The sequence below is a fragment of the Ascaphus truei genome, assembly GCF_040206685.1.
Source record: "Ascaphus truei isolate aAscTru1 chromosome 2 unlocalized genomic scaffold, aAscTru1.hap1 SUPER_2_unloc_3, whole genome shotgun sequence".
In the NCBI taxonomy this organism is placed as follows: Eukaryota; Metazoa; Chordata; class Amphibia; order Anura; family Ascaphidae; genus Ascaphus; species Ascaphus truei.
In genome coordinates this window covers 149,157-175,986 of record NW_027453817.1, presented here as the reverse complement: position 1 = coordinate 175,986, position 26,830 = coordinate 149,157, and the positions used below count along the sequence as shown (strand labels likewise).

At 59.1% G+C, this 26,830-nt stretch overlaps 1 protein-coding gene across 3 annotated transcripts in view; it reads right to left on the bottom strand.

Moving 5' to 3' along the window:
* LOC142473273 (voltage-gated inwardly rectifying potassium channel KCNH2-like) overlaps nucleotides 1-26,830 on the bottom strand; it is a 427,634-nt gene that overhangs the window by 297,399 nt on the left and 103,405 nt on the right. For all 3 annotated transcript variants that reach the window (XM_075580479.1, XM_075580478.1, XM_075580480.1), the window contains exon 3: nucleotides 2,895-3,056. In XM_075580479.1, the coding sequence (XP_075436594.1) occupies nucleotides 2,895-3,056 (162 nt within the window). The remainder of the gene's footprint in view (nucleotides 1-2,894; nucleotides 3,057-26,830) is intronic.

Here is a 26,830-nt window from a genome sequence, read left to right as displayed (position 1 = left end):
CACCGTGGGGATGGAGGTGAGTTACCAGGGGGGAACAAGTGGGACTGCACTCTGTGGTTGGAGTGGGAGTGAGTGGGGGGGGAGGTGAGTTACCTGGGGGAACCAGTGGGACTGCACTCTGTGGTTGGAGTGGGAGTGAGTGTGGGTGGGGGGGGAGGTGAGATACTGGTGGGGAACCAGTGAGACAGCACTCTGGTTGGAGTGGGAGTGTGTGTGTTGGGGGGGAGGTGAGTTACCTGGGGGGAACCAGTGGGACTGTACTCTGTGGTTGGAGTGGGAGTGTGTGTGGGGGGAGGGGGAGGTGAGTTACCGGGCTGGAACCAGTGGGACTGCACTCTGTGGTTGGAGTGGGAGTGTGTGGGGGGGAGGTGAGTTACCTGGGGGGAACCAGTGGGACTGCACTCTGTGGTTGGAGTGGGAGTGAGTGGGGGGGGAGGTGAGTTACTGGGGGGGAACCAGTGGGACTGCACTCTGTGGTTGGAGTGGGAGTGAGTGGGGGGGAGGTGAGTTACCTGGGGGGAACCAGTGGGACTGCACTCTGTGGTTGGAGTGGGAGTGTGTGGGGGGAGGGTGAGTTACCTGCGGGGAACCAGTGGGACTGCACTCTGTGGTTGGGGTGGGAGTGTGTGTGGGGGGAGGTGAGTTACCTGGGGGGAACCAGTGGGACTGCACTCTGTGGTTGGAGTGGGAGTGAGTGGGGGGGGGAGGTGAGTTACCGGGGGGGAACCAGTGGGACTGCACTCTGTGGTTGGAGTGGGAGTGTGTGTGGGGGGGAGGTGAGTTACCGGGGGGGAACCAGTGGGACTGCACTGTGTGGTTGGAGTGGGAGTGAGTGGGGGGGGGTGAGTTACATGCGGGGAACCAGTGGGACTGCACTCTGTGGCTGGAGTGGGTGTGAGAGGGGGGAGGTGAGTTACCGGGGGGGAACCAGTGGGACTGCACTCTGTGGTTGGGGTGGGAGTGTGTGTGGGGGGAGGTGAGTTACCTGGGGGGAACCAGTGGGACTGCACTCTGTGGTTGGAGTGGGAGTGAGTGGGGGGGGGAGGTGAGTTACCGGGGGGGAACCAGTGGGACTGCACTCTGTAGTTGGAGTGGGAGTGTGTGTGGGGGGGAGGTGAGTTACCGGGGGGGAACCAGTGGGACTGCACTGTGTGGTTGGAGTGGGAGTGAGTGGGGGGGGGTGAGTTACATGCGGGGAACCAGTGGGACTGCACTCTGTGGCTGGAGTGGGTGTGAGAGGGGGGGAGGTGAGTTACCGGGGGGGAACCAGTGGGACTGCACTCTGTGGTTGGAGTGGGATTGAGTGTGAGGGGGGGAGGTGAGTTACCTGGGGGGAACCAGTGGGACTGCACTCTGTGGTTGGAGTGGGAGTGAGTGGGGGGGGAGGTGAGTTACCGGGGGGGAACCAGTGGGACTGCACTCTGTGGTTGGAGTGGGATTGAGTGTGAGGGGGGGAGGTGAGTTACCTGGGGGGAACCAGTGGGACTGCACTCTGTGGTTGGAGTGGGAGTGAGTGGGGGGGAGGTGAGTTACTGGGGGGGAACCAGTGGGACAGCACTCTGTGGTTGGAGTGGGAGTGAGTGGGGGGGAGGTGAGTTACCTGGGGGAACCAGTGGGACTGCACTCTGTGGTTGGAGTGGGAGTGTGTGGGGGGAGGGTGAGTTACCTGCGGGGAACCAGTGGGGACTGCACTCTGTGGTTGGAGTGGGAGTGAGTGGGGGGGGAGGTGAGTTACCGGGGGGGAACCAGTGGGACTGCACTCTGTGGTTGGAGTGGGAGTGTGTGTGGGGGGGGATGTGAGTTACCGGGGGGGAACCAGTGGGACTGCACTCTGTGGTTGGAGTGGGAGTGAGTGGGGGGAGGGGTGAGTTACATGCGGGGAACCCGTGGGACTGCACTCTGTGGCTGGAGTGGGTGTGAGTGGGGGGGGAAGGTGAGTTACCTGGGGGGAACCAGTGGGAATGCACTCTGTGGTTGGAGTGGGAGTGTGTGTGGGGTGGAGGTGAGTTACCGGGGGGGGAACCAGTGGGACTGCACTCTGTGGTTGGAGTGGGAGTGAGTGGGGGGGGGGGGTGAGTTACCGGGGGGGAACCAGTGGGACTGCACTCTGTGGCTGGAGTGAGAGGGGGGGGGTGAGTTACTAGGGGGGAACCAGTGGGACTGCACTCTGTGGTTGGAGTGGGAGTGAGTGGGGGGGAGGTGAGTTACCTGGGGGGAACCAGTGGGACTGCACTCTGTGGTTGGGGTGGGAGTGAGTGGGGGGGGTGAGTTACCGGGGGGGAACCAGTGGGACTGCACCCTGTGGTTGGAGTGGGAGTGTGTGGGGGGGGGGAGGTGAGTTACCGGGGGGGAACCAGTGGGACTGCACTCTGTGGTTGGGGTGGGAGTGAGTGGGGGGGTGAGTTACCGGGGGGGAACCAGTGGGACTGCACCCTGTGGTTGGTGTGGGAGTGAGTGGGGGGGGGGAGGTGAGTTACCGGGGGGGAACCAGTGGGACTGCACCCTGTGGTTGGAGTGGGAGTGAGTGGGGGGGGGGAGGTGAGTTACCGGGGGGGAACCAGTGGGACTGCACCCTGTGGTTGGGGTGGGAGTGAGTGGGGGGGGGGGGGGAGTTACCAGGGGGGAACCAGTGGGACTGCACCCTGTGGTTGGTGTGGGAGTGAGTGGGGGGGGGGAGGTGAGTTACCGGGGGGGAACCAGTGGGACTGCACCCTGTGGTTGGAGTGGGAGTGAGTGGGGGGGGGGAGGTGAGTTACCGGGGGGGAACCAGTGGGACTGCACCCTGTGGTTGGGGTGGGAGTGAGTGGGGGGGGGGGGGAGTTACCAGGGGGGAACCAGTGGGACTGCACCCTGTGGTTGGGGTGGGAGTGTGTGGGGGGGGGGAGGTGAGTTACCTGGGGGGAACCAGTGGGACTGCACCCTGTGGTTGGAGTCCTTGTTGGGAGACCCCGTCTGGTCCTTCTCCGTCACCACCTCGAAGTTCAGGATGAACATGATGACGGCTCCACCCTCGTTCTTCACCGGAACCACGTCCACGTGACACGTGAAGCAGCTCCCTGCGGGGAGAAGAAGCGGAGTGAGGGAGCAGCACCACAGGGCATGTACCCTACTACAGTATCCAGAGGGTGTGTAACTTATACAGTGCCATATCACGGTGCTCAGACACAGAGGGTGGCCATGGGGGTGATACTCTGCGAGGAGGGAGAGGAGAGAGGAGAGAGAAGGGAGAGGAGAGAGAAGGGAGAGGAGAGAGAAGGGAGAGGAGAGAGAAGGGAGAGGAGAGAGAAGGGAGAGAAGGGAGAGGAGAGAGAGAGGAGGGAGAAGGGAGAGGAGGGAGAAGGGAGAGGAGGGAGAAGGGAGAGGAGGAAGAAGGGAGAGGAGAGAGGAGGGAGAGGAAAGAGAAGGGAGAGGAGGGAGAAGGGAGGGGAGAGAGGAGGGAGCGGAGAGAGAAGGGAGAGGAGGGAGAGAGGAGGGAGAGGCGAGAGAAAGAAGAGGAGAGAGATGGGAGAGGAGAGAGAAGGGAGAGGAGTGAGAGGAGGGAGAGGAGGGTGAGAGGAGGGAGAGGAGAGAGAATGAGAGGAAGGAGGGAGATAGGAGGGGGAGGAGGGAGAGAGGAGGGAGAGAGGAGGGAAAGGAGGGAGAGGAGGGAGAGGAGGGAGAGGTACAAATTGATACAAAAAGTACACATTTGCCGTTTTGTTTAGAGATCTCTTTATAGATAATTGCTAACGAATGTGACAATCTCGCGCTATTTACTGCATGAAAGTGCGCGGAGTTCCGGAGATTCCGCACGTAACGCGGCCCCATAGTACATTAGCGCGCTGGGCAGGATTAACTCTTTAGCAAGCAGGACATCTAGTGGTCACACGGAGGTATTACATCTCCTTTGTATTAATCACAAGCAGCCACTGAACTGAGAGTTTTCCTATTCCTGGGGGGACAGGATCGCAGGAGCCACGGGGGGCCGAGCTTCAGCACGGGGGACCGAGCTTCAGCACGGGGGACCGAGCTTCAGCACGGGGGACCGAGCTTCAGCACGGGGGACCGAGCTTCAGCACGGGGGGCCGAGCTTCAGCACGGGGGACCGAGCTTCAGCACGGGGGACCGAGCTTCAGCACGGGGGACCGAGCTTCAGCACGGGGGACCGAGCTTCAGCACGGGGGACCGAGCTTCAGCACGGGGGGACCGAGCTTCAGCACGGGGGACCGAGCTTCAGCACGGGGGACCGAGCTTCAGCACGGGGGACCGAGCTTCAGAACGGGGGACCGAGCTTCAGCACGGGGGACCGCGCTTCAGCACAGGGGCCCGGGACAGGCCCGGCTGTGCAGCACTCACGTGGTGTATATTTCCCGGTTATATATACTCAGTCTGCCTGTACAGGGGGCTCCGCTTCTCGGCGTTCCGCTCATTCGGCGTTTCCCAACGTACACCCACATTCATTGGGTTCGGCGCTTGTTCCGTTTTTCCGGAGATTTTCAGCATGACGCGGTCAGTAGCTGAGTATCCGGCTGTCGCTAAGCAGCCGTTTTAGCGCGTGCGCAACTCCTCGTCAGATGCCATTTATCAGCGAAAGTCCGTTTACAGCTCTGCGTCTGTGTTTTCAAAAGTACAATACAGGACAGGACAGTAGGGCCGCGCCTTACAGCGATTTCCGCCTTACAGCGACTTCCGCCTTACAGCGACTTCCGCCTTACAGCGACTTCCGCCTTACGGCGATTTCCGCCTTACGGCGACTTCCGCCTTACAGCGACTTCCGCCTTACGGCGACTTCCGCCTTACGGCGATTTCCGCCTTACGGCGATTTCCGCCTTACGGTGATTTCCGCCTTACGGCGATTTCCGCTTTGCGGCGACTTCCGCTTTACGGTGATTTCTGCCTTACAGCGAATTCCGCTTTGCGGTGATTTCCGCTTTGCGGCGGCGGCCTGGAACCCGCCGTATGACCGGCCCGGCTGTACCTTTATTCTATTATTCTCTGCGTGCGGTGCAGTAAATGTGAGAGATTGCTCCTCGGTATTTTTCGGTTTGCACAGATTACCAATGCTCACCCATTTATTTGTACATAGGGTTTTATTATACACTGTGTATTAAATGTAAGTACAGTAGTAAATTCGCCTTTATATTACACTATGCAAGTTGGATGACACATTGCATGTATCTCGGTCGCGCCCCCTGTATATCCGTTCTGTCGGAATAGAAATCCAGGACTAGTGCTGTAGTTTTTTTTTTATCTTTCTGAGGGACCATAATGGGTTAAAACAGTAATGTGCTGCTGGTTAGAAAGCGTTCCTCACCCCCACCCCACCCACTCCTCTCCCCTACCCCACCTGCTCCTCTCCCCTACCCCACCCGCTCCTCACCCGCTCCTCCTCTCCCCTACCCCACCTGCTCCTCACCCCCACCCCACCCGCTCCTCACCCCCACCCCACCCGCTCCTCACCCCCACCCCACCCGCTCCTCCTCTCCCCTACCCCACCTGCTCCTCACCACCACCCCACCCGCTCCTCTCCCCTACCCCACCCGCTCCTCAACCCTACCCCACCCGCTCCTCACCCCCACTACACCCGCTCCTCCTCTCCCCTACCCCACCTGCTCCTCACCCCTACCCCACCCGCTCCTCACGCCCACTCCACCCGCTCCTCTTCTCCCCTACCCCACCCGCTCCTCACCCCTACCCCACCTGCTCCTCACCCCTACCCCACCCGCTCCTCACCCCTAACCCACCCGCTCCTTACTCCTACCCCACCCGCTCCTCACCCATACCCCACCCGCTCCTCACCCCTACCCCACCCGCTCCTCACCCCTACCCAACCCGCTCCTCACCCCCACCCCACCCGCTCCTCACCCCTACCCCACCCACTCCTCACCCCTACCCCACCCGCTCCTCACCCCTACCCCACCCGCTCCTCTCCCCTACCCCACCCGCTCCTCTCCCCTACCCCACCTCACCCCTAACCCACCCGCTCCTCACCCCTAACCCACCCGCTCCTCACCCCTACTCCACCCGCTCCTCACCCCTACCCCACCCGCTCCTCTCCCCTACCCCACCCGCTCCTCTCCCCTACCCCACCCGCTCCTCTCCCCTACCCCACCCACTCCTCACCCATACCCCACCCGCTCCTCACCCCTACCCCACCCGCTCCTCACCCCTACCCCACCCGCTCCTCACCCCTACCCCACCCGCTCCTCACCCCTAACCCACCCGCTCCTTACTCCTACCCCACCCGCTCCTCACCCATACCCCACCCGCTCCTCACCCCTACCCCACCCGCTCCTCACCCCTACCCCACCCGCTCCTCACCCCTACCCAACCCGCTCCTCACCCCCACCCCACCCGCTCCTCACCCCTACCCCACCCACTCCTCACCCCTACCCCACCCGCTCCTCACCCCTACCCCACCCGCTCCTCTCCCCTACCCCACCCGCTCCTCTCCCCTACCCCACCTCACCCCTAACCCACCCGCTCCTCACCCCTAACCCACCCGCTCCTCACCCCTACCCCACCCGCTCCTCTCCCCTACCCCACCCGCTCCTCTCCCCTACCCCACCCGCTCCTCTCCCCTACCCCACCCACTCCTCACCCATACCCCACCCGCTCCTCACCCCTACCCCACCCGCTCCTCACCCCTACCCCACCCGCTCCTTACCCCTACCACATGCAGCACTTATCTGATATCTGACTCCAAAAGACTGTTCATGGTCCCAAGGCTCAACAAAGTATCTGGCCGCTCCTCCTTCTCTTACCGTGCACCCCAAAACAGGAACAGTCTACCGGAGACTCTCACATCCACCACCAGTCTAAGTGCTTCCATAACTAAGGCTGTCACACATTTTAATCTGGTCTGTAACTGTTACATGCGCCTATAATATATATTATCTGTAACTGTTACATACGCCCATAATATATATTATCTGTAACTGTTACATACGCCTATAATATATATTATCTGTAACTGCTACATACGCCTATAATATATATTATCTGTAACTGTTTCATACGCTCATAATATATATTATCTGTAACTGTTACATGCGCCTATAATATATATTACCTGTAACTGTTACATGCGCCTATAATATATATTATCTGTAACTCTTACATACGCCTATAATATATATTATCTGTAACTGCTACATACGCCTATAATATATATTATCTGTAACTGTTACATACGCCTATAATATATATTACCTGTAACTGTGCATGCAATGTCTTGTATATAATGTATAACTTGCTCACTTAATGTAACTGTATTTGTAACCATGTATTATTTGTCATATTAACTCTGTGCCCAGAACATACGTAACTACGAGCGGTAACTCTCACTGTATTACTGCCTGTTAACACATTGTATAAATAAATTAATTGTCTAATAAATAAGTGTCCTGGACACTTTTCAATTGTCCCCATGGAAATTGGAGCAATGTTTCCTTTGTGGGAATTGAACATATTTCTATCCCTTTGTGTGGGCGACATAGGGTTAATGTTGCTTATTATGAGGCTTATTGGGTATATCCTTGGTACCCGACCCCAATACCCAATACCCAACCCCCAATACCCGACCCCAATATGGCTCAATACTGAATGGGACCGCAGACATATTTATAATAGTTTAAACTTTTTTTTATTACTTGTAGTGATTAGACGTTATATTTATATAACAACTGCATACATGGCAAATAATATAGCTTATCGAAATGGGATAATTTGGGACTAAACTGATTCCTTGGATCCAATGTATCGAATCCTTAAGTATATTTTATATTTTACTTCCCTGTTCTTTTGACATTAAGTGGAGATATTTGTGCAGGTTTGTATTGTGCGGACGTCTTATGCTTTGCCCCGCGATAACCCGGTACAAATGTGTGTCGCATTCATGGATTTTACTCCTTGATAAAGCACGAAACGCGTTGGGGTTTGTGTGCGTGTCCTTTTTTAACCAAACGATTTGTTTTGATGGCTTTTCTAGCCCGGCGCACGTTGGGTGATCACAGCTGCTTCTTCCCTTTCTCTTGGTATCGGGTGTTAGGAAGTGGAAACATATTTTTGGAGATAAGATTGTAACTTGGCAGGTTCCGCAGACTCGGGGATGTTTTGAATCTGTAGATGAGTTTGATTTATTTCTGTTCTCAGACCTCCCGGCTGGTATAGAGATCAGAGAGAGTTCTGTAACGTTACTCAGAAGTCATTCTGCTCCCCCGCTAAAATGTATGTGTGTGTGTGTGTGTGTGTATATGTATATGTATGTGTATATGTATATGTGTGTTTCTATGTATGTGTATATGTATGTGTATGTGTATATCTCTATCTTATTTTCTATTTCAGGGACTCCTCCCTCAATCTGATTTACATCTCTTTGTAGGTTTCATTGAACGCGTTTATTGTAGAATTAAAATCCTTAGAGGTTTTAAGGCCAGTGAAAAATGTCTTAATATAATCTCAAGTTAACGTTTGAGGTGCCGGGACAGGGGGGTTTCCACCGGAGGCCCCGCGAGACGCCCCGAGACCCCCGCGAGACGCCCCGAGGCCCCCGCGAGACGCCCCGTGAGACGCCCCATCAACCCAGCTCAACTTCAGTGCTGGAACCAAAGTGAACATACAGAGGTAACACGTGTAATTTTAATGTAAATCTTTCATGTCGGGTGTTTCATATATCAATAAAATAATCTCGGTAAGCGACGGGTGTCCCGGCTTCCTCAGTGTCCTGCGCCTCTCTGCGGCCGCGTGGTCACCTCCTGTGATGTCATGTACAGTATGACGCTGCCGGTGACCGCAGGAGGGGGGTTGAAAAGGGCGGGATTTTGACATAAAGTGGGGTTTTCCCCGACATCCCCCAGACCACCGGGAGAGACTTAAGAGCGAGATTGTAAAGCATTAGTAACAATCTCGGGGTTTGCAACTTTGTATCGCACAAGAGACAACGACACGAGGTCACAGTCGTAGTAACACAAGACAGATCCGCCCCCGGGCCGTGGAATCCGTGGATCAGACACTACAGATCCGCCCCTGGGCCGTGGGACCCGCGGATCGGACACTACAGATCCGCCCCCGGGCCGTGGAACCCGCGGATCGGACTCTACGGATCCGCCCCCGGGACGTGGAATCCGTGGATCGGACACTACAGATCCGCCCCTGGGCCGTGGGACCCGCGGATCGGACTCTACAGATCCGCCCCCGGGCCGTGGAACCCGCGGATCGGACTCTACGGATCCGCCCCCGGGACGTGGAACCCGCGGATCGGACACTACAGATCCGCCCCCGGGCCGTGGAACCCGCGGATCGGACACTACAGATCCGCCCCCGGGCCGTGGGATCCACGGATCGGACTCTACAGATCCGCCCCGGGCCGTGGAACCCGCGGATCGGACACTACAGATCCGCCCCCCGGGCCGTGGGACCCGCGGATCGGACTCTACAGATCCGCCCCCGGGCCGTGGGACCCGCGGATCGGACTCTACAGATCCGCCCCCAGGCCGTGGAACCCGCGGATCGGACTCTACAGATCCGCCCCCGGGCCGTGGAACCCACGGATCGGACACTACAGACCCGCCCCCGGGCCGTGGAACCCGCGGATCGGACACTACAGATCCGCCCCTGGGCCGTGGGATCCGTGGATCGGACACTACAGATCCGCCCCCGGGCCGTGGAACCCGCGGATCGGACACTACAGATCTGCCCCCGGGCCGTGGGACCCGCGGATCGGGCTCTACAGATCCGCCCCCTGGCCGTGGAAGCCGCGGATCGGACGCTACAGATCCGTCCCCGGGCCGTGGAGCCCGCGGATCGGGCTCTACAGATCCGCCCCCGGGCCGTGGAACCCAGGGATCGGACTCTACAGATCCGCCCCCGGGCCGTGGGATCCGTGGATCGGACTCTACAGATCCGCCCCCGGGCCGTGGGACCCGCGGATCGGACTCTACAGATCCGCCCCCGGGCCGTGGGACCCACGGATCGGACTCTACAGATCCGCCCCCGGGCCGTGGAACCCGCAGATCGGACACTACAGATCCGCCCCCGGGCCGTGGCACCCGCGGATCGGACGCTACAGATCCGCCCCCGGGCCGTGGAACCCGCGGATCAGACGCTACAGATCCGCCCCCGGGCCGTGGAACCCGCGGATCGGACGCTACAGATCCGCCCCCGGGCCGTGGAACCCGCGGATCGGACTCTACAGATCCGCCCCCGGGCCGTGGAACCCGCGGATCGGACTCTACAGATCCGCCCCCAGGCCGTGGAACCCGCGGATCGGACGCTACAGATCCGCCCCCGGGCCATGGAACCCGCGGATCGGACACTACAGATCCGCCCCCGGGCCATGGAACCCGCGGATCGGACGCTACAGATCCGCCCCCGGGCCGTGGAACCCGCGGATCGGACTCTACAGATCCGCCCCCGGGCCGTGGAACCCGCGGATCGGACACTACAGATCCGCCCCCGGGCCGTGGGATCCACGGATCGGAATCTACAGATCCGGCCCCGGGCCGTGGGACCCGCGGATCGGACTCTACAGATCCGCCCCCGGGCCGTGGGATCCACGGATCGGACTCTACAGATCCGCCCCCGGGCCGTGGAACCCGCGGATCGGACACTACAGATCCGCCCCCGGGCCGTGGGACCCGCGGATCGGACACTACAGATCCGCCCCCGGGCCGTGGAACCCGTGGATCGGACACTACAGATCCGCCCCCGGGCCGTGGGATCCGCGTATCGGACACTACAGATCCGCCCCCGGGCCGTGGAACCCGCGGATCGGACACTACAGATCCGCCCCCGGGCCGTGGAACCCGCGGATCGGACACTACAGATCCGCCCCCGGGCCGTGGGATCCACGGATCGGACTCTACAGATCCGCCCCCGGGCCGTGGGACCCGCGGATCGGACTCTACAGATACGCCCCCGGGCCGTGGGATCCGCGGATCGGACACTACAGATCCGCCCCCGGGCCGTGGCACCCGCGGATCGGACACTACAGATCCGCCTCCGGGCCGTGGCACCCGCGGATCGGACACTACAGATCCGCCCCCGGGCTGTGGAACCCGCGGATCGGACACTACAGATCCGCCCCCGGGCCGTGGAACCCGCGGATCGGACACTACAGATCCGCCCCCGGGCCGTGGAACCCGCGGATCAGACACTACAGATCCGCCCCCGGGCCGTGGAACCAGCGGATCGGACACTACAGATCCACCCCCGGGCCGTGGAACCCGCGGATCGGACGCTACAGATCCGCCCCCGGGCCGTGGAACCCGCGGATCGGACGCTACAGATCCGCCCCCGGGCCGTGGAACCCGCGGATCGGACACTACAGATCCGCCCCCGGGCCATGGAACCCGCGGATCGGACACTACAGATCCGCCCCCGGGCCGTGGAACCCGCGGATCGGACTCTACAGATCCGCCCCCGGGCCGTGGGATCCGCGGATCGGACACTACAGATCCGCCCCCGGGCCGTGGAACCCGCGGATTGGACTCTACAGATCCGCCCCCGGGCCGTGGAACCCGCAGATCGGACACTACAGATCCGCCCCCGGGCCGTGGGACCCGCGGATCGGACACTACAGATCCGCCCCCGGGCCGTGGGACCCGCGGATCGGACTCTACAGATCCGCCCCCGGGCCGTGGAATCCGCGGATCGGACGCTACAGATCCGTCCCCGGGCCGTGGGATCCACGGATCGGACACTACAGATCCGCCCCCGGGCCGTGGGACCCGCGGATCGGACTCTACAGATCCGCCCCCGGGCCGTGGAACCCGCGGATCGGACGCTACAGATCCGCCCCCGGGCCGTGGAACCCGCGGATCGGACTCTACAGATCCGCCCCGGGGCCGTGGAACCCGCGGATCGGACTCTACAGATCCGCCCCCGGGCCGTGGAACCCGCGGATCGGACTCTACAGATCCGCCCCCGGGCCGTGGAACCCGCGAATCGGACTCTACAGATCCGCCCCCGGGCCGTGGAACCCGCGGATCGGACTCTACAGATCCGCCCCCGGGCCGTGGAACCCGCGGATCGGACACTACAGATCAGCCCCCGGGCCGTGGAACCCGCGGATCGGACTCTACAGATCCGTCCCCGGGCCGTGGAGCCCGCGGATCGGGCTCTACAGATCCGCCCCCGGGCCGTGGAACCCAGGGATCGGACTCTACAGATCCACCCCCGGGCCGTGGGATCCGTGGATCGGACTCTACAGATCCGCCCCCGGGCCGTGGGACCCGCGGATCGGACTCTACAGATCCGCCCCCGGGCCGTGGGACCCACGGATCGGACTCTACAGATCCGCCCCCGGCCGTGGAACCCGCAGATCGGACACTACAGATCCGCCCCCGGGCCGTGGCACCCGCGGATCGGACGCTACAGATCCGCCCCCGGGCCGTGGAACCCGCGGATCAGACGCTACAGATCCGCCCCCGGGCCGTGGAACCCGCGGATCGGACGCTACAGATCCGCCCCCGGGCCGTGGAACCCGCGGATCGGACTCTACAGATCCGCCCCCGGGCCGTGGAACCCGCGGATCGGACTCTACAGATCCGCCCCCGGGCCGTGGAACCCGCGGATCGGACGCTACAGATCCGCCCCCGGGCCATGGAACCCGCGGATCGGACGCTACAGATCCGCCCCCGGGCCGTGGAACCCGCGGATCGGACGCTACAGATCCGCCCCCGGGCCGTGGAACCCGCGGATCGGACTCTACAGATCCGCCCCCGGGCCGTGGAACCCGCGGATCGGACACTACAGATCCGCCCCCGGGCCGTGGGATCCACGGATCGGACTCTACAGATCCGGCCCCGGGCCGTGGGACCCGCGGATCGGACTCTACAGATCCGCCCCCGGGCCGTGGGATCCACGGATCGGACTCTACAGATCCGCCCCCGGGCCGTGGAACCCGCGGATCGGACACTACAGATCCGCCCCCGGGCCGTGGGACCCGCGGATCGGACACTACAGATCCGCCCCCGGGCCGTGGAACCCGTGGATCGGACACTACAGATCCGCCCCCGGGCCGTGGGATCCGCGTATCGGACACTACAGATCCGCCCCCGGGCCGTGGAACCCGCGGATCGGACACTACAGATCCGCCCCCGGGCCGTGGAACCCGCGGATCGGACACTACAGATCCGCCCCCGGGCCGTGGCACCCGCGGATCGGACACTACAGATCCGCCTCCGGCCCGTGGCACCCGCGGATCGGACACTACAGATCCGCCCCCGGGCTGTGGAACCCGCGGATCGGACACTACAGATCCGCCCCCGGGCCGTGGAACCCGCGGATCGGACACTACAGATCCGCCCCCGGGCCGTGGAACCCGCGGATCAGACACTACAGATCCGCCCCCGGGCCGTGGAACCAGCGGATCGGACACTACAGATCCGCCCCCGGGCCGTGGAACCCGCGGATCGGACGCTACAGATCCGCCCCCGGGCCGTGGAACCCGCGGATCGGACGCTACAGATCCGCCCCCGGGCCGTGGAACCCGCGGATCGGACACTACAGATCCGCCCCCGGGCCGTGGAACCCGCGGATCGGACTCTACAGATCCGCCCCCGGGCCGTGGAACCCGCGGATCGGACACTACAGATCCGCCCCCGGGCCGTGGAATCCGCGGATCGGACCCTACAGATCCGCCCCCGGGCCGTGGAACCCGCGGATCGGACACTACAGATCCGCCCCCGGGCCGTGGAACCCGCGGATCGGACTCTACAGATCCGCCCCCGGGCCGTGGAACCCGCGGATCGGACTCTACAGATCTGCCCCCGGGCCGTGGAACCCGCAGATCGGACACTACAGATCTGCCCCCGGGCCGTGGAACCCGCGGATCGGACACTACAGATCTGCCCCCGGGCCGTGGAACCCGCGGATCGGACACTACAGATCCGCCCCCGGGCCGTGGGACCCGCGGATCGGACTCTACAGATCCGCCCCCGGGCCGTGGGACCCGCGGATCGGACTCTACAGATCCGCCCCCAGGCCGTGGAACCCGCGGATCGGACTCTACAGATCCGCCCCCGGGCCGTGGAACCCACGGATCGGACACTACAGACCCGCCCCCGGGCCGTGGAACCCGCGGATCGGACACTACAGATCCGCCCCCGGGCCGTGGGATCCGTGGATCGGACACTACAGATCCGCCCCCGGGCCGTGGAACCCGCGGATCGGACACTACAGATCCGCCCCCGGGCCGTGGGACCCGCGGATCGGGCTCTACAGATCCGCCCCCGGGCCGTGGAACCCGCGGATCGGACTCTACAGATCCGTCCCCGGGCCGTGGAGCCCGCGGATCGGGCTCTACAGATCCGCCCCCGGGCCGTGGAACCCAGGGATCGGACTCTACAGATCCGCCCCCGGGCCGTGGGATCCGTGGATCGGACTCTACAGATCCGCCCCCGGGCCGTGGGACCCGCGGATCGGACTCTACAGATCCGCCCCCGGGCCGTGGGACCCACGGATCGGACTCTACAGATCCGCCCCCGGCCGTGGAACCCGCAGATCGGACACTACAGATCCGCCCCCGGGCCGTGGCACCCGCGGATCGGACGCTACAGATCCGCCCCCGGGCCGTGGAACCCGCGGATCAGACGCTACAGATCCGCCCCCGGGCCGTGGAACCCGCGGATCGGACGCTACAGATCCGCCCCCGGGCCGTGGAACCCGCGGATCGGACTCTACAGATCCGCCCCGGGCCGTGGAACCCGCGGATCGGACTCTACAGATCCGCCCCCGGGCCGTGGAACCCGCGGATCGGACGCTACAGATCCGCCCCCGGGCCATGGAACCCGCGGATCGGACGCTACAGATCTGCCCCCGGGCCGTGGAACCCGCGGATCGGACGCTACAGATCCGCCCCCGGGCCGTGGAACCCGCGGATCGGACTCTACAGATCCGCCCCCGGGCCGTGGAACCCGCGGATCGGACACTACAGATCCGCCCCCGGGCCGTGGGATCCACGGATCGGACTCTACAGATCCGGCCCCGGGCCGTGGGACCCGCGGATCGGACTCTACAGATCCGCCCCCGGGCCGTGGGATCCACGGATCGGACTCTACAGATCCGCCCCCGGGCCGTGGAACCCGCGGATCGGACACTACAGATCCGCCCCCGGGCCGTGGGACCCGCGGATCGGACACTACAGATCCGCCCCCGGGCCGTGGAACCCGTGGATCGGACACTACAGATCCGCCCCCGGGCCGTGGGATCCGCGTATCGGACACTACAGATCCGCCCCCGGGCCGTGGAACCCGCGGATCGGACACTACAGATCCACCCCCGGGCCGTGGAACCCGCGGATCGGACACTACAGATCCGCCCCCGGGCCGTGGGATCCACGGATCGGACTCTACAGATCCGCCCCCGGGCCGTGGGATCCGCGGATCGGACACTACAGATCCGCCCCCGGGCCGTGGCACCCGCGGATCGGACACTACAGATCCGCCTCCGGGCCGTGGCACCCGCGGATCGGACACTACAGATCCGCCCCCGGGCTGTGGAACCCGCGGATCGGACACTACAGATCCGCCCCCGGGCCGTGGAACCCGCGGATCGGACACTACAGATCCGCCCCCGGGCCGTGGAACCCGCGGATCAGACACTACAGATCCGCCCCCGGGCCGTGGAACCAGCGGATCGGACACTACAGATCCGCCCCCGGGCCGTGGAACCCGCGGATCGGACGCTACAGATCCGCCCCCGGGCCGTGGAACCCGCGGATCGGACGCTACAGATCCGCCCCCGGGCCGTGGAACCCGCGGATCGGACACTACAGATCCGCCCCCGGGCCGTGGAACCCGCGGATCGGACTCTACAGATCCGCCCCCGGGCCGTGGGATCCGCGGATCGGACTCTACAGATCCGCCCCCGGGCCGTGGAACCCGCGGATCGGACACTACAGATCCGCCCCCGGGCCGTGGAACCCGCGGATCGGACGCTACAGATCCGCCCCCCGGCCGTGGGATCCGCGGATCGGACTCTACAGATCCGCCCCCGGGCCGTGGGATCCGCGGATCGGACACTACAGATCCGCCCCCGGGCCGTGGGATCCGCGGATCGGACACTACAGATCCGCCCCCGGGCCGTGGAACCCGCGGATCGGACTCTACAGATCCGCCCCCGGGCCGTGGAACCCGCAGATCGGACACTACAGATCCGCCCCCGGGCCGTGGGACCCGCGGATCGGACACTACAGATCCGCCCCCGGGCCGTGGGACCCACGGATCGGACTCTACAGATCCGCCCCCGGGCCGTGGAACCCGCGGATCGGACGCTACAGATCCGTCCCCGGGCCGTGGGATCCACGGATCGGACACTACAGATCCGCCCCCGGGCCGTGGGACCCGCGGATCGGACTCTACAGATCCGCCCCCGGGCCGTGGAACCCGCGGATCGGACGCTACAGATCCGCCCCCGGGCCGTGGCACCCGCGGATCGGACTCTACAGATCCGCCCCCGGGCCGTGGAACCCGCGGATCGGACTCTACAGATCCGCCCCCGGGCCGTGGAACCCGCGGATCGGACTCTACAGATCCGCCCCCGGGCCGTGGAACCCGCGAATCGGACTCTACAGATCCGCCCCCGGGCCGTGGAACCCGCGAATCGGACTCTACAGATCCGCCCCCGGGCCGTGGAACCCGCGGATCGGACTCTACAGATCCGCCCCCGGGCCGTGGAACCCGCGGATCGGACACTACAGATCCGCCCCCGGGCCGTGGAACCCGCGGATCGGACTCTACAGATCCGCCCCCGGGCCGTGGAACCCGCGGATCGGACTCTACAGATCCGCCCCCGGGCCGTGGAACCCGCAGATCGGACACTACAGATCTGCCCCCGGGCCGTGGAATCCGCGGATCGGACCCTACAGATCCGCCCCCGGGCCGTGGAACCCGCGGATCGGACACTACAGATCCGCCCCCGGGCCGTGGAACCCGCGGATCGGACTCTACAGATCCGCCCCCGGGCCGTGGAACCCGCGGATCGGACTCTACAGATCCGCCCCCGGGCCGTGGAACCCGCAGATCGGACACTACAGATCTGCCCCCGGGCCGTGGAACCCGCAGATCGGACACTACAGATCCGCCCCCGGGCCGTGGAACCCGCGGATTGGACTCTACAGATCTGCCCCCGGGCCGTGGAACCCGCGGATCGGACTCTACAGATCCTCCCCCGGGCCGTGGAACCCGCGGATCGGACTCTACAGATCTGCCCCCGGGCCGTGGAACCCGCGGATCGGACACTACAGATCCGCCCCCGGGCCGTGGAACCCGCGGATCGGACTCTACAGATCTGCCCCCGGGCCGTGGAACCCGCGGATCGGACTCTACAGATCCTCCCCCGGGCCGTGGGATCCGCGGATCGGACACTACAGATCCGCCCCCGGGCCGTGGAACCCGCGGATCGGACTCTACAGATCTGCCCCCGGGCCGTGGAACCCGCGGATCGGACTCTACAGATCCTCCCCCGGGCCGTGGAACCCGCGGATCGGACGGTACAGATCCGCCCCCGGGCCGTGGAACCCGCGAATCGGACTCTACAGATCCGCCCCCGGGCCGTGGGACCCGCGGATCGGACACTACAGATCCACCCCCGGGCCGTGGGACCCGCGGATCGGACTCTACAGATCCGCCCCCGGGCCGTGGAACCCGCGGATCGGACACTACAGATCCGCCCCCGGGCCGTGGAACCCGCGGATCGGACTCTACAGATCCGCCCCCGGGCCGTGGAACCCGCGGATCGGACTCTACAGATCCGCCCCCGGGCCGTGGAACCCGCGGATCGGACACTACAGATCCGCCCCCGGGCCGTGGGACCCGCGGATCGGACACTACAGATCCGCCCCCGGGCCGTGGAACCCGCGGATCGGACACTACAGATCCGCCCCCGGGCCGTGGAACCCGCGGATCGGACACTACAGATCCGCCCCCGGGCCGTGGAACCCGCGGATCGGACTCTACAGATCCGCCCCCGGGCCGTGGCACCCGTGGATCGGACTCTACAGATCCGCCCCCCGGCCGTGGGACCCGCGGATCGGACTCTACAGATCCGCCCCCGGGCCGTGGAACCCGCGGATCGGACTCTACAGATCTGCCCCCGGGCCGTGGAACCCGCGGATCGGACGCTACAGATCCGTCCCCGGGCCGTGGAACCCGCGGATCGGACTCTACAGATCCTCCCCCGGGCCGTGGAACCCGCGGATCGGACGGTACAGATCCGCCCCCGGGCCGTGGAACCCGCGAATCGGACTCTACAGATCCGCCCCCGGGCCGTGGGACCCGCGGATCGGACACTACAGATCCGCCCCCGCGCCGTGGAACCCGCGGATCGGACGCTACAGATCCGCCCCCGCGCCGTGGGATCCGCGTAGTTTACGGGTAATAATAAAAAACCCACAAACCGCGAGTCGCCCTGTTCTAGATCGATCTGTGGAAATTCACAGACCAAAGGTGCCGGCCGTTTGAATTAACCCCTCCTGGGCCCCCTCCTGGGCCCCCTCCTGGGCCACCTCCTGGGCCCCCTCCTGGGCCACCTCCTGGCCCACCTCCTGGGCCCCCTCCTGGCCCACCTCCTGGGCCCCCTCCTGGGCCCCCTCCTGGGCCCCCTCCTGGGCCCCCTCCTGGGCCACCTCCTGGGCCCCCTCCTGCTAGAAGAGTAACACAACACACCGCGGCAATGTCGTACGTAACTATATCCAGGCTGCCGTGGTATAGGTCTATACAATACTGTGTATGTGAGGCGCTACGCCTGGGGAAGATCCTATACTGCGCCATAAGTAACAGCACGCGAGGGACGGCATGGGGGGCTCCCCGTCCTACTATTATTCTAATGCTAAGAACTTCAATAGGATTTAAATAAAAGTTTACAGCATTCGCTGTTTGCATACCGAGAGGTACCGCATGAATCTACCGGGTTCTCACCTTTTGAGCTCCTATTTGGTCACAGAGTCTGGGGACCGCTTGACCTGTCCCGTGAGGGATGGGAGACCTGTTCCGTGAGGGGTGGGAAGGGGAGACTACTGATGCGTCTGTGCTACAGTATGTAGTAGACCTCCGAGACCTGTTAGAGATGCTTATGGGGTTAGCACAGGCTAACCTGAAGCACGCTCAGACCAAGCAGAAGCGTTGGTATGGCAAGAATGCCCGTAGCAGATAGTTTATCCCTGGGCAGCAAGTGCTTGTTCTGACGCTCACTAGGCAGAACAAACTCATGGCTGCCTGGCCGGTCTGTATACGGTTCTCCTGCAGATGAACGACTGCAAAAATATTGTACAGTTACATGAGGAGACAGGGAGACACAGAACCTACCATATATATATGTTGAAAGCATATTTTGCGAGTGAGCCATCAGTGCTGGCTATCTGTAGCCCACCGATGGGGGACCCGGCGAGCCAAGCTCTGCCCGATCTCCTAGGGGAGTCTAGGAAGGGGGCACTGTGGAGCAGGTAGAGATGGGTCCCCAGATCGAAGCACCCCAGAGGGTGCATTCACAGGCTATGTTAGAGCAGTACAAGGTTCTGTTCACGGACAAGCCGGGCAGGGCCCATATTGCTGATCACCCAGTCCACACCGGGGATCAGATACCCCTGGGTAAGTATGCCTAGCGGGTATCCACAGAGGTGAAGAGTAGCACAGAGCAGAACACAATCCCATGAGTTGGCTACAGAGGGTGTCGGGGGGAGAACGGCAAGCTGCGGCGCGGGAGTCTTGCTTTGCAAGAACTTGACTTCACAATTCAGCACAATATGGGCAGTGAACATGGCAGTGCTGATGGACTCTCCCGACAGGACGTCCCCAGTGACCAACGTACTTCCAGAGCTTCAGGCTTGAGGAACCACCGGATGAGGTGGTCACCCCAGAGCCTTTGTCTTAGGGGCGAGGTGTGACGGGCAGGGGTAACCAGGCTTCATAATAAGGGTTAAGCCCCTGGGCCCCTGGAAGCTCCCCAGCACTGTAAGCCAGGGGCCCGGTATCTTGGCATGCAAAGATACAGTGTCCCGGCTTTCCCACTTTCCACGTTCCCGTTACCCCAGACGCGTGGAACTTGCGGTGTGTAAGTTTTGGGCGGGATATTTGGGTAAGAATGCAGTTATTTTGTTTGCCGGAGTTCGGGGTCCGGAGCTACCGGCGGTACTTTAATTCTCCCCGGCGTGCAGGCACTATTTGCCGGTACGAGAGTAGAATTACACCGGGGCTGCCCAGCGTCCCCCAGACTCCCGAGTTTCGAGTCCCAATATCCCGGCCCCAAGTCCCTTACATTGACCAGCCCCCCCAAGGTCCCCCGTGTATTAAAGTATGTTTTATTAGGTTGGATACATTTCTTATAAGGCTCTATACAGGTTGCCGGGGCATCCGGTTACGGTGCCAGCGAGTCTGCATAGGGTCCGTAGTTCAATGATGAGAGGATGTCCAGAGGTGTGAATACGTTTGGTGGGCGAGGGAATGGCCAGGTCCGGGCTACAAAGGGCACCCTGCGGGGACACCAGACTTGGGGGAGCCGGCCCGCAGGTGGTAATGAGTTGGCCAGAGAGGATGCAGCCATATAGTCTGCCCTCCTCTTGGCTAAAATCCTATTTCCCGCACACCCGGCTTTTCGAGACTGCTGGACACGCCTACTCCTCTGACCTCAGCCGGGGTCGAGACCCTCTTTCTATTGGCTGACGGGTAGGAATTCCCACGCTCCGATTGGCTGCTCCTTCCCCCTCCGTTCTGGGGATAGCCCAGCGGAGTGTATGTAAGGTGCTGACCAAGAGAGGGCGCCAGTCCATCTCAGCCAACCAATGAGGTGAGTCGATGAAGCTAGGCGGGGGCCTCCTGTACGAGAGAGAGCGGGGGCCTCCTTTAAGGCCTCGGACACGCTTACCGCTGGCGTGCTGAGGCGCGCGGAGGCTCAGGGAAAGCGGGTGCTTTCCCTGGCCTTGCGGCTGCTTACCGCACGCGCTCTCAGCAGGCCGTCAGAGGGCGGGCCGGGGGCGGTCCTGGGGCGGGCGCGTCACTGGCCGGGGGCGGGCGCGTCACTGGCCGGGGGCGGTCCTGGGGCGGGCGCGTCACTGGCCGGGGGCGGGCGCGTCACGGGCCGGGGGCGGTCCTGGGGCGGGCGCGTCACTGGCCGGGGGCGGGCGCGTCACTGGCCGGGGGCGGTCCTGGGGCGGGCGCGTCACTGGCCGGGGGCGGGCCAGTGATGTCACGGAGCTGGTTCGCCCTCATTGGGGAAACGCTCACGTGACCGGCCTGTCTCGCCGGCAAGCGGGGAAATGTTAAATTCCCCTAAGACCTGCGCTTCCGCAAGCGCGCAGAAGCGCAGGTGAGCCCCTACTAAAGCCGCTCTAATTGCGGCTGTAGGGGCTCAGTGCTGAGCGGGAGCGCGCGTCAGCGCGCTTCCGCCAGCAAGCGCCAAACATGGCCGAGGCCTAAGAGAGAGAGGGAGAGAGGGAGAGAGGGAGACTGACTGACGTAAGAGAGCGGGGCCTTCTCCATCCGCATTGCCATGCCTGGATAAGACGTCCTCACGCGTCGCTTTGACGCTATGACCGCACCCCCAATCAGATTGTGTGATTGCGCCGCTGCCTCCAACCTTTGTCCAAAAACAATTGTGCGGAGCAGCAGCAGCAGCAGCAGCAGCAGCAGCAGCAGCAGCAGCAGCAGCAGCAGCAGCAGCAGCAGCAGCAGCAGCGAGCGATACAAGGTAACGGCTGCGAGTGTGGCTGTCAGACACTACAGTAGGTGGCAGCATTGCACAGTACATTAGGTTAGGATTAAGGGTGCGGGATCTCAGCGCTCAGACAAGCACGGTGAGCAAGTGACTGGGGGGAGTGATGTCGGGATATATCGGGATATAAAGCACGTAATGATGGTATATTGGGATATAAAGCACGTAATGATGGTATATTGGGATATAAAGCACGTAATGATGGAATATTGGGATATAAAGCACGTAATGATGGTATATTGGGATATAAAGCACGTAATGATGATATATTGGGATATAAAGCACGTAATGATGATATATTGGGATATAAAGCACCTAATATGATATATTGGGTTATAAAGCACGTAATGATGATATATTGGGATATAAAGCACGTAATATGATATATTGGGATATAAAGCACCTAATATGATATATTGGGATATAAAGCACGTAATGATGATATATTGGGATATAAAGCACGTAATATGATATATTGGGATATAAAGCACGTAATGATGATATATTGGGATATAAAGCACGTAATATGATATATTGGGATATAAAGCACGTAATGATGATATATTGGGATATAAAGCACGTAATATGATATATTGGGATATAAAGCACCTAATATGATATATTGGGATATAAAGCACGTAATGATGATATATTCGGATATAAAGCACGTAATGATGATATATTGGGATATAAAGCACCTAATATGATATATTGGGATATAAAGCACGTAATGATGATATATTGGGATATAAAGCACGTAATGATGATATATTGGGATATAAAGTACCTAATATGATATATTGGGTTATAAAGCACGTAATGATGATATATTGGGATATAAAGCACGCAATGATGATATATTGGGATATAAAGCACGTAATGATGATATATTGGGATATAAAGCACGTAATATGATATATTGGGATATAAAGCACGTAATGATGATATATTGGGATATAAAGCACGTAATGATGATATATTGGGATATAAAGCACGTAATATGATATATTGGGATATAAAGCACGTAATGATGATATATTGGGATATAAAGCATGTAATATGATATATTGGGATATAAAGCACCTAATATGATATATTGGGATATAAAGCACGTAATGATGATATATTGGGATATAAAGCACGTAATATGATATATTGGGTTATAAAGCACGTAATGATGATATATTGGGATATAAAGCACGTAATGATGATATATTGGGATATAAAGCACGTAATGATGATATATTGGGATATAAAGCACGTAATGATGATATATTGGGATATAAAGCACGTAATGATGATATATTGGGATATAAAGCACGTAATGATGATATATTGGGATATAAAGCACGTAATGATGATATATTGGGATATAAAGCACGTAATGATGATATATTGGGATATAAAGCACGTAATGATGATATATTGGGATATAAAGCAGGACTTTGCTGACTATTTCAAGGAAAAGGTGGAATCCATTCATCAGAACATCCCCTTTGTTTCCTCCTCCTGACTGTTTATCCGCTGTCACAGAGGAAGATCTATCACTACTGATCCCCTCTTCTCCCTCTACCACTTGCCCTCTTGACCCCATTCCCTCCCATCTCCTAAAACATCTTGTTCCTACTATACTCATACTATTACTCTCTTTAGCAGGTGATATTGAACCTAACCCAGGTCCTCCCATTTCAGCTCTATCCCATACCCCTGAGAATTCCACCTTTAAATTCCAAAAAGGGCTATCTGTCGCCCATATAAATATCCGGAGCCTGCTGCCCAAACTGGACGAACTAAGGGCATGGTGCCTTATGCATAAACCCAAAGCCATCGTTCTTACAGAAACATGGCTATCCCCTAAAACCCCTGATGCAAATATCGCCATTCAGGGATACTCCATTTCTAGGAGAGATAGGTCAAAGAGCGGAGGAGGGGTGTTATTTTATATTGCAGACACATTACAATTTACACTGTTAAATTGCCCCACCAAGCCCACCCTCTTTTGAAATTCTAGTTGGCAAAATCTGCCTCCCCTTTTCTAAGCCCATCTTGCTTGCTGGCATCTACCGCCCCCCTAAAGCCCCTCTACAATCCCCGACTGATATCACCCAATTTCTTGGCTCCATTTCCTTTCTGAATGAGAAGAGTGAGCTGATAGTTCTTGGGGATTTCAACTTCAATTGGCTTGACCCTAAAAAACGCAAAATCCAGATACAACTCAAGTCACTTAACCTATCGCAACTCATTTCCCAACCCACACGGACAAACCTGAAATCGCATAACCATTCCTTGCTAGACTGGATTCTCTCCTCAAACCCCAGCAGAATCCAATCCTCTGGCATCCTTCCTGATATTTTCAGTGACCATGCAATAGTGTACTGTGTAAGGAAAATTAAACCGCCCCATTCAAGCCCTAAAGTTCTCCTCACTAGAACATTTAAAAACTTTAACCCACAACAGCTTCTGGATGACCTTACCAACTGCCCATGGCACAGAATCGATTTAATTCCCGACCCCGATTCTGCGCTCGACTATTTCCAATCCGAGTTCTTAAAACTCTGTCATACCCATGCTCCACTACGCAAAATAAGGGTACGGGGGGCCCACCTTCCATGGGTTACACCTGACCTTATAGCACTCTACCAGTTCAGGGATGCCTTGTGGAAAAGCTACAAAGTAACTGGCACTACCAAGGATCTCAATCACTACAGATGCATGCGGAACGTGTGCACAAGGGAAACAAGGCATGCAAAAGCACAATATTACTCTGACAATCTCCACCAGAATACATCAAACTCAGCTAACTTCTGGAAGGTTATCAACAATATATTCCAGCCTCCTAACCATCAACAACCAAGTAATATCACTAAGGGGGATAATACTCTGACAAACCCCACTGACATTGCAAACGCATTCAGTGATTACTTTGTGGGGTGTGCTACTAACTTATTAGCGAAACGCAGCCCAAACCACAAACCTGAATCTCATCCTGGGGGTACCCACATAGCCCCACCCCCTTCCAACACTGCCCACAATTTTCAATTTGGCCCAGTATCCGAAGAGGAGATAACACAAGCGCTCCTCAAACTAAAACTAAGCAACCAATGTGGACCTGACTTACTACAATCTAGGTTCCTACGACTTGGTGCCTCAGCCATTGCCAAACCAATTGCGTCCATAGTCAACTCTATCCTGTCTGCAGGCCATATCCCTAAGACCTGGAAAACTGCCAGAGTTGTCCCAATCTTCAAAAGTGGGGACAAAAACACTGTCTCAAACTACAGGCCAATCTCACTTCTCCCAATTCTATCCAAAGTCATGGAAAAATGTGTCCACTCCCAATTAAGCGATTTCTACACCAAGACAAATTTCCCTAGCCAATTCCAGTCTGGGTTTCGTCCCAAACACTCCACCGTAACTACCCTGCTAAAAGTTTGCAATGAAATCCAGTGTGGAATGGAACGGGGACAACTCACTGGTGCAGTATTCCTAGATTTTGCAAAGGCTTTTGACACAGTTGATCATGTTATCCTGCTTAACAAACTCCAGAGCTCTGGAATAGGGAAACATGCTTTAAACTGGTTTCAGTCCTACCTATCAGGAAGATCCCAACGTGTCCATCTCAGGCTCTAACTACAACCCCCTGGATATCACCTGTGGTGTCCCGCAAGGCTCTGTTCTGGGGCCCCTACTCTTCTCAGTGTTCATTAATGATCTTCCCACAGCTTGTAAGGAAGCCTCAATACACATGTATGCAGATGACACAATCCTATATGCACACAGCCATAGCCTCTCTGACCTTCAACACATACTTCAGTCTGACTTTTTGAGACTCGAAAACTGGATTTCCCAAAACAAACTGTTTTTAAACACTGACAAGACGGTAACAATGTTATTTGGGACCAATACTAAATTTTTAAAGCTTCCAGCGACTGAGCTCCTGATTAGAACCAATGCTAACACCACCCTAACACCTGTCACTAGTTTTAAATACCTGGGCATATGGTTTGACTCCCACTTAACATTCGAGATGCACATTGATACCCTGACAACCAAGACCTATGCCAAACTAGGGGTACTTTACAGGAACAAATCCTCCCTAAGTCTCCTGGTCAGAAAGCGTATTGCACAGCAGATGCTAATGCCAATTATTGACTATGGAGACATAGTATATGGCTCGGCTCCTCAAACCCACCTTAGCAAACTTGACACCCTCTACAATTCAATTTGTCGTTTTGTTCTCCAATGCAACTATAACACACATCACTGCGAAATGCATAAAGAACTAGATTGGTCATCACTATAGTCTAGGCGCAAAGTTCACCTTTTCTGTCTCACCCTCAAATACTTTCTGGGCAAGCTACCCAGCTACCTGAACAAGCTCCTCACCCCTACCACATGCAGCACCTATCATCTGAGATCTGACTCCAAAAGACTGTTCATGGTCCCAAGGCTCAACAAAGTATCCTAACGTTCCTCCTTCTCCTTCCGTGCACCCCAAAACTGGAACAACCTACCAGAGACTCTCATATCCACCACCAGCTTAAGTTCTTTCAAATCTAAGGCTGTCTCACATTTTAATCTGGTCTGTAACTGTTTCATACGCTCATAATATATATTATCTTTAACTGTGCACGAAATGTCTCTGTATATAATGTATACCTTGTTCATTTATGTAACTCTACTTGTAACCATGTATTATTTGTTTTACTCTGTGCCCAGGACATACAGTACATGAAAACGAGAGGAAACTCTCAATGTATTACTTCCTGGTAAAATATTTTATAAATAAAATAAATAATCCCTACGCTCACACACATATTCAACGCCTCCCTCTATTCTGGAACCTGTCCATCCTCCTTCAAACATGCAACCATTATACCATTACTCAAAAACAGCAAGCTTTACCCTACCTGCCTTTCTAACTATTGACCTGTCTCCCTCCTGCCTTTTGCCTCTAAACTCCTTGAACGTCTTGTATTCTCTCGCTTGCTTCATTTTCTCAACACCCATTCTCTCCTAGACCCTCTACAATCTGGCTTCCGCACTGCTCACTCCACGGAAACAGCCCTCACTAAAATAACTGACGACCTCCATGCTGCCAAAGACAGAGGTCATTACACTCTGCTCATATTACTCGGCCTCT